This window comes from Sparus aurata, chromosome 23, assembly GCF_900880675.1.
Source record: "Sparus aurata chromosome 23, fSpaAur1.1, whole genome shotgun sequence".
NCBI classification, from domain to species: Eukaryota; Metazoa; Chordata; class Actinopteri; order Spariformes; family Sparidae; genus Sparus; species Sparus aurata.
This window is the reverse complement of record NC_044209.1, coordinates 19,779,888-19,787,793: the sequence shown is the minus strand read 5'-3', so window position 1 is coordinate 19,787,793 and position 7,906 is coordinate 19,779,888. Positions and strand designations below refer to the sequence as shown.

The 7,906-nt window shown below is 44.3% G+C and overlaps 1 protein-coding gene across 1 annotated transcript; it reads left to right on the top strand.

Moving 5' to 3' along the window:
- Positions 1–472: 472 nt before the first annotated feature.
- On the top strand, positions 473–7,906 carry gfap (glial fibrillary acidic protein). The gene is made up of 9 exons (XM_030408003.1): positions 473–1,173; positions 2,989–3,049; positions 3,151–3,246; positions 3,337–3,498; positions 3,610–3,735; positions 4,717–4,937; positions 5,050–5,093; positions 5,570–5,652; positions 5,879–7,906. Exons 1-9 carry the CDS (start codon positions 653–655, stop codon positions 5,918–5,920), a joined length of 1,356 nt encoding a protein of 451 aa, XP_030263863.1. The 5' UTR covers positions 473–652; the 3' UTR covers positions 5,921–7,906.

Here is a 7,906-nt window from a genome sequence, read left to right as displayed (position 1 = left end):
CTGTTTGTCTCCTCAACAAGTGGGACCAGAGAGTAAGTCCACTAAATCCTGCAGGTTTCAATGTTGGATATTTTCCTCCGCAGTAGCTCAGATGTGCAACCCACCAGCACGTGATATTTCCGTCTTTCTCTGTCTTATTCATCTGCTTCGTCTGTCAACCTGCTCTTGCCATCTCTCACTAGAGAGTGGCGCTCCAGTCCTTTTGTTTGATCAAATTCTGTTTTGTGTTTTTCCAGTTTTTGTGAAGGCGCATGTGTGGTCAGGTTGAATTGGCGGCTAGACCCTGTCACACACATTCCTTTTCATTCAGCTGGAACAGAAAGAAAGAGAGAAGGACAAAAAGGGGTGAAAGTAAGAGTGAGAGAGACAGAGAGAGAGTGAGTCAGAGGCCGGGGGGATGGGAGGAGAGGGGGAGAGAGGGAGACGGCCAAGAGACATTTGTAGTTGAGTGGACGAGCACAGACAATCCCTGGCACACAGCTCTTTGAGTGTCATGTAAACCACCCCTTCGCTCTCCCTTTTTGTCCCATTCACTGCCTGCCACCCTCCCTTCTCTCTGCCGCACCCTGTGGCCTCTCTGCTTTGGACTTGGGGGGTTTGCCTGCCTCTATAAAAGCCCCGTTTGTGCTCTGAGTGAGCTTCATTCCCTATCATGGAGACTCAGAGATACCAGTCTTCGTACAGGAAGCGTTTTGGGCCCCAAGGCTCGAGCAGCTCAGGAGTCAGAATTGGGAGTCTTCCTTCCAGTCGGTACTCCTGGCATGGCACCCCTCGCAACCTCACCCACTCCAGCCCGATATCCAGGGTCTCCTTGGGCTCGACCAGCACAGCCCTGCTCCTGGGGAGCCCCGGGGAGCGGCTGGACTTCTCAGCTGACACCCTGATGAAGGCCCAGTACAAGGAAACGCGCACTAATGAGAAGATGGAGATGATGGGCCTGAATGACCGTTTTGCCAGCTACATCGAGAAGGTGCGCCTGTTGGAGCAGCAGAACAAGTTGCTGGTGGCAGAACTGAACCAGCTGAAGGGGAAGGAGCCCAGCCGCCTGGGAGACATCTACCAGGAGGAGCTGAGAGAACTGCGTCGGCAGGTGGACAGTCTCACTGCTGGCAAAGCTCGGCTGGAGATAGAGATGGAAAACCTGGTTGCCGATATTGGCACCCTCAAGCAGAGGTAGGAGGAAGCAGGGTGGGACTCCTGTGGGTGGTTGATTAAGTTCGTGTGATGCAGTCACACAGTCGCACCCACCTGTTATGTCCCTACTTTGTTCTCATTCTCTTCATAGATTGCTTAAGTCACTTGTGTAATGTAAGATGTGATAAACCCTCACTTTGCACAGTTATTTGCTTGCTTATTCATAGTCCTCATAATGAAAATTACATTTACATAAAATCTGGCATTTGTCAAACTTATCGAAAGGTTATTTAAGTTCAATGGCTAACATATAAAAGTAGAAAAAATCCTGTACAGTTATGTTGGCAATAAAAATATTATAAATATTGTAACCCTTTGAAGGGTGCTCAAGTTTCAAAAGAAAACAGATGGGGGGGGAGCAGTATCAAACTCCCCCCTGCTTTGTCCTTTCTTCTGTTTCTACTACCTCATGTAAAATGTGCAAGATATTTTGAGTAATTCATTGCAGGAGCGCTCAGATTTCAGCCTGTTCAGCACATTTGTCACTATCAAGACTTGCACACAAATGTGTACACAACAGTTTTTGGTCAACTTGAATTTGATTTACTGTTGTTGATGTGCACTTGTTGCTTTTGGATTTGATTAGCTACCATGGCAAGAAAAATCAGCTCAGCTTGCCAAGATCAGGGAGAAATAAGACAAGTTTATTGGTCACCTTTTTTTTTCTTCTTCTTCTTTTTATTATTATTCAATTACTTAATTATTTCAAATGCATTTAAATGCAGATTAGTTTTTTCTCTAATTCGTTGGAATGCAGACCGCTGAGCTCTGCCCGAGCTTTACTCCTGGATCCCTCTTTACAAACTTGATCCTGGCTGAAGCCCTCATCACCATTGAGCGAGTGCCGACGAATGAGGCGAACACAATGGCAGCCCTCCACAAAGGAAGCAGACAGCCAGGCAGATGTTTTCTTGTCCCTTGTTACTCCAAAACACAACATTCACTGCAGCAGCATATCCAGCTTTTTTTTTACTGAAGTTTCACACGTGCCATGAATCAATAATTTAATTTAGCCAGGAGAATAAGCTTTTGAAAGACTCCGTGGCTAAAAAATAAATGTCTCCTTCAGACTAGTCTGTACCCTCTGATTACCGTGCAGCTCCCGGTTCCCTGAAAGAATGCAGGGTGAATGATGATAGCCGTGTCTGAGAGGGTCAAAGGTCATTTTTGTGGTTCCTGCTGCTTTTCTCGAACCGCTCCATTCAGCAAACACTGCGTGAAGACATACAGATGTTACCTCAAGTCTGGGCATTTATGTTTCCATGCCTCTGTGTGTATAGCAGAAGGATTACAGGGTGGTGTGTGTCTGCGTGTGAGGCTTTGCGTGCACACATGGACCCTTTGTGTGTGTGTGTGTGTGTGTGTGTGTGTGTGTGTGTGTGAACTCCATCCCGTGGGAAAGGCCTCTGTCTGTTAGATTGGAGTGAATGTGTAATGATGCGTAAGCTGCCCTTTCAGCTGAGCCCCAGTCGTCCCCTGAACCACAGGGAGCAGCTCACAGCTAAAATCTGATCTAAATGTATGAAATATGTTTTCAGTTGCCATAGCTTGACTCTTAAGATACTGGAATCTTTCACTTGAATTACAGAAAATTTAATTTTGTTTCTTGAATCATAATTCTGCGCCATTAAGGAGGGGGAAGAAAAGACACTGGAGTAAAGAATATTGGGATTATTTTAGCATTTTCAGTTATTTAAAGCACCTTCAAACCTCTTTGTTTGTGGATGTGCTGTCATGCAAATTATAAGTCAACAAATACTCAACTTTTTCTTGATTTTTTTGTGACTTTCTCAGGCTGCAGGAGGAGACCGGCCTCCGTCAGGATGCAGAGCAGAATTTGAATGCCTGCAGACAGGTAATTCAGCTGATATTACCCTGAATTCATGATCAGAACAATATAAATATTCAGCACGATGACTGTGCCTCATTACTCGTTGTGCCTCGTTCTTTGCATAGGATGTGGATGAGGCGGCTCTAAATCGTGTCCAGTTGGAGAGGAAGATCGATGCCCTGCAGGAAGAGATAAACTTCCTGAAGAAGACTCACGATGAGGTTATAATAAAATGACCCATGCCTTTGACCACAAACATCCACCTGATTCAATTGACCACTTAACCTCACTTGTTCCACTCAACTTCTCAGGAGCTGCGTGAGTTGCAGGACCAGATCATGGCCCATCAGGTGCATGTTGACCTGGATGTCTCCAAACCGGACCTGACTGCTGCTCTGAGAGACATCAGGGTCCAGTATGAAACCATGGCCACTTCTAATATGCAGGAGACGGAGGAGTGGTACCGATCCAAGGTCAGTAGACCCAGATATAAGTCTGAGAAGTAGTGTAGTGCACGTCCAAATTATATTAGCTCAGAGACAAGACTGTTACAAACTGTTGGACTGTTTTCTTTTCGTACTCAGTTTGCTGACCTGACGGATGCAGCCAATCGAAACACAGAAGCACTGCGTCAGGCCAAGCAGGAGGCCAATGAATACCGGCGCCAGATGCAGGTGTTGAACTGCGACCTCGAGGCTCTCCGCGGGACAGTAAGTCCACTGAATGTTACAGCTTACACTTACAGCTGAAATGATCTTAATGGTACATTAAGACTCCAAAAAATTAGATGACATCATGACAGTGACACATTTTGTTGTGTTGACACCACAATGGAACTGAATATGAAACAATCAGGTTTAAGTGATGTCACTCAGCTCTAATTTGAGGATATTTTCATCCACATCATATAAACAGGGTCAAAAATGTTGCCCTTTTTATAGTTTTCAGACACTTATAGAGTACACAGAAATATTAACATACAGTTTGATGACGTCATCCTCATGACATCTACAACCCACACTCATTATATCCGATCTTCCATGGTTGGTGCCTGCCAAGCTTGTACAGTAGCCATCTTTATGTCTTGCTTGTATCGGGGACTCCTCAGTCTGGTCTTCGGTAAAGTAAAACACAGTTTGACTGAGGTCATGTGACTGACTCCCCCTATCAAAAACATTCCCAGGGAAAGTGGGGAAGACCTGAAGTCAAACTATACTTATTTGTATCTCTTATGTTTGCATTTAAGTATAAAGATAAAAATAAATGACTTTGACAACTAGCAAAGTTGTTAGTGCAGCTAAATGTGCGGGAGTAAATTTGCTGTACAGTTATTTACATTGCTTCATTTAACAAACCAGCACTTGGTTCAAATAGTGGGACTTTCTTTGTGTACACTTTGTACCTAATATGGATGTAAACACACTTGAATTCCCTTAAAGCTGACTTCAAACCCAATCACCAATCATTGTTATATTTCAAGCTCCCTCAGCTGGAGAGCCAAAAATAGTTGAAGCAATTGTAGCAGCACTAACTGCAAAGATGTGGTAGAAGCAGTGTACTACAAAAGTAGTAAAACAAGATTACAAAATTAAAATGTAGCCTCGGTATCCTACACTCTGCTGCTGCTCCTTCCTGGGTCTTTAGCTGCACAGTTCATTACTCAGTCCGTCTCTTCCTCTCTTGTCTTTCAGAACGAGTCTCTGGAACGTCAGCTCCGGGAGATGGAGGACCGCTTCTCCATGGAGACAACTGGTTACCAGGATACAGTGAGCCATCTGGAGGAGGAGATCCATGCGTTGAAGGAGGAGATGGCGAGACACCTGCAGGAGTACCAGGACCTCCTCAATGTCAAGCTGGCCCTGGATATCGAGATTGCCACCTACAGGAAGCTGCTGGAGGGAGAGGAGAGCAGGTGAGCCGCAGCTTGGCAGACAAGCTTTGTAAATATTCTCGTGTTGTCAGGATATTTACTTTTGTGGGTTTGTTTGTCAGTGACTGTAGTTGTCTCTCCTCTGTTGCTCCAGGATCACCATTCCAGTCCAGAGCTTTTCCAACCTGCAGTTCAGAGGTCAGTACCAGGGGTCAACAAGTTAACTATATTCTTCTCAACAAGTTCACATTTTGGCCTGAAGGTGGCACTAAAAAGAGATCATCAAAAATGATTAGTTATCATTCTTTGGCCACTATGAATATCCATTGGAAATTTTGTGATTATCTCTTTTCAGTAGCTTTTTTTTAATTTTAAACAAATTCATTTTGCTAACAAGGCGGATGGTGTCCCTCCCTCGTCTGCCATGAATTCACCTCCAATCTCTTTCCATTATTTGAGTAACAGTTATGTGGTAGTTGTCAAAATATCTCCTTTATCATCTTAAATGAGTTTTGCACATTGTATATCACCTGCATTTGTGATTATGCAGGAGTTGTGCAGGGATTACTCTTGTTTTTTTTTTACTTTTCATGCCCTTAAACAGAGGAAAATAAACCTCCATGTCTCGAGCTGCACTGAACGTTTCCCTGTTTCTACCTCTACTCATCCTCCAGAAACTAATCTGGACACTAAAACCCCAGAGGCCCATGTGAAGAGGAGCATCCTGGTTCGAACTGTGGAGACCAGGGATGGGGAGGTATGAGCTCTCCCAGAACAGCACAGTTTATTTAACACACTCACACTGAAGCGAGCCAGTCTGCACATTGCACCCATTCCCTCTTGAGGGCAATGTTGAACCCTTCTGCAGGTTTTCACACACATCCACTGTGGCTCTGCACACCTGATGCCATACGCAGCAGCAGACGCTCACCAGAGATTTGTTTGTTTTGCTATTTTTAACTCCAATCCGTTTTTCTTTTCAGATCATTAAGGAATCAACAACCGAGCACAAGGATCTTCCTTAAAGATTTGAGACCAGCTCTCCCATCTTGACTTCAGATTGAGACAGAGATTTTTCTTTTTTATTTCCAAACCCCAAAGCTGCCCTTCATCACATCATTTCATTTTTCTTCTTCATCTCTTCTCATCATCCTCCAGAGTCTAATATGTTAACTGCTTTTCAACCATGATCTAACCATTAAGTGCACCTAGACGCCCACATTAGAATTTCTGCCAAAACAATGCATGTTAAGTTTTTGTACAGATCCACCAAGAGCTTGAGTTGAATGTAGGTCAGTCGAAACTACTGGACATTAGTGGTAACCTGTGTTATTTGAACTTCGACTGACAGTCCAGATTTTTTTTAGCGTCGTATCAGATTAGCTGCCATAGAAGAGAGCTTGAAACGTAGTTTATGTGTTCGGCTTATACGTAGCGTGGTGGAGGTTGACGTGTGGTCTTGTGTATGTGAAATGTGGCAAGAGAAGTACCAGAGGGTAATGGGGTTTGCAGACGTCGAAAAAATGGAAGATAGGCAGGGAATGAGAGATGTGTGTACATTAGGGCAGCAACCTGGCAGAACAACAGGTGGATTCAGGCTGGTTTTTAACACTTGTCTGGTGCTTCTTTGAATTTCATTCCTGTGTTGATACAGCGACCTCCGTTCAAATGTTGATTGTTGTATTTAACAGTATGGCTGATTAGACATGTGCTCAGATTTGCGTCTGCAGATGTTTGCTTGGATCATAAAACTCAAGTACTACAATATTTTTTCACAAGTTACAGCCCCCCTCGCCCCACTGAGTAACCAAACAATGTGCTATGGCGGCTTTCGAAGGAGATACAACAAAAAGAAATACGTGTTGGACAAACTGACAGTCAGTGATTTGTTGACATTGTGATCAGGTCATTAATTTCCAAATATAAATGGTATATGTACCTTCACTGACACCAGGGTAGCACAAAAGACACATTTTATAGATGCACAAAGAGCGAAGTAATCAATTCCAAAATTCAGTGGCCGAATTTTGTCTAAATCTCTTTGTACAGTCATTTGCATAACAGCCTTGTTGTTTTCATTAATGAACGCACCAGATGCTGAACGCCTGTGTGCTTTCCCCTCACATGGCAGTGACCATGGCAACCTTTACAGTGATGTCACATCCAAAAAAGTGCAGGTTGTCCCATCAAACAGGTGCGACAAAACTATCAACAGAGTGAGAAGGGTGTGTACAATCTGACAAAACCATCATCACTTTTCTGTTGACCAGTTTGTGTCAGGGACATGTCCACCGTTCCATCAGAGGTGATAGGGACAGCGCCAGGTCGGAGGTGTGGACGAGGTGTTTGACGTGACCTTTGCCCTTCAGCCTCCACTTAATCCACCAGCATCCCTCCTTCAAATCCAGTAGTAGTGTTTGAACAATTGTAGGGAGAGAAAAGCTGAAATCCTGTACCGGAAACCCTTGTTCGTTTATTTTGACAGGGAGGATGTTGGGCTAAATAAGGAAGGGGGCTGTAAGGAAGATCCACGGCTAGATGGATGGATGGATGTCACAGCTCAAACACTGTAAACCAAGCCTTGTGCTTTGCTGGAAGCCCCCGCTGGCTGAAGCTGCGCTGACAGGCCCTGTCACTGATGAGAGTGGCGCTACAACGAAGCTGGCTGTCGCTGCGCTCGTCGCCAAGGACACGCCGTGAATTTGTTTTTCCATGTGCCACCCACCTTCTCCTCTCCTCAACTTCAACCCATGTCACTCAACCCCCTCCTCCTCACCCTTATAATGACACGCAGCCCTCTCTTGCATTCACTCTGTTTTAGTTGTGTTTTTTGAATGTCGATCCTGGATAGTATTTCTGACTTTCGAGTCTTGTAGCAAAGACGCAGCTGAAACCTGCATTTTTAATGTGAAGAAACCTCTGCAGATATGAATATAACATTAGTTTTGACCAATGCTATGTGCCATGACATCTTGTTGAATTAACAACAATAAAACATTTTGTTTGTTAGA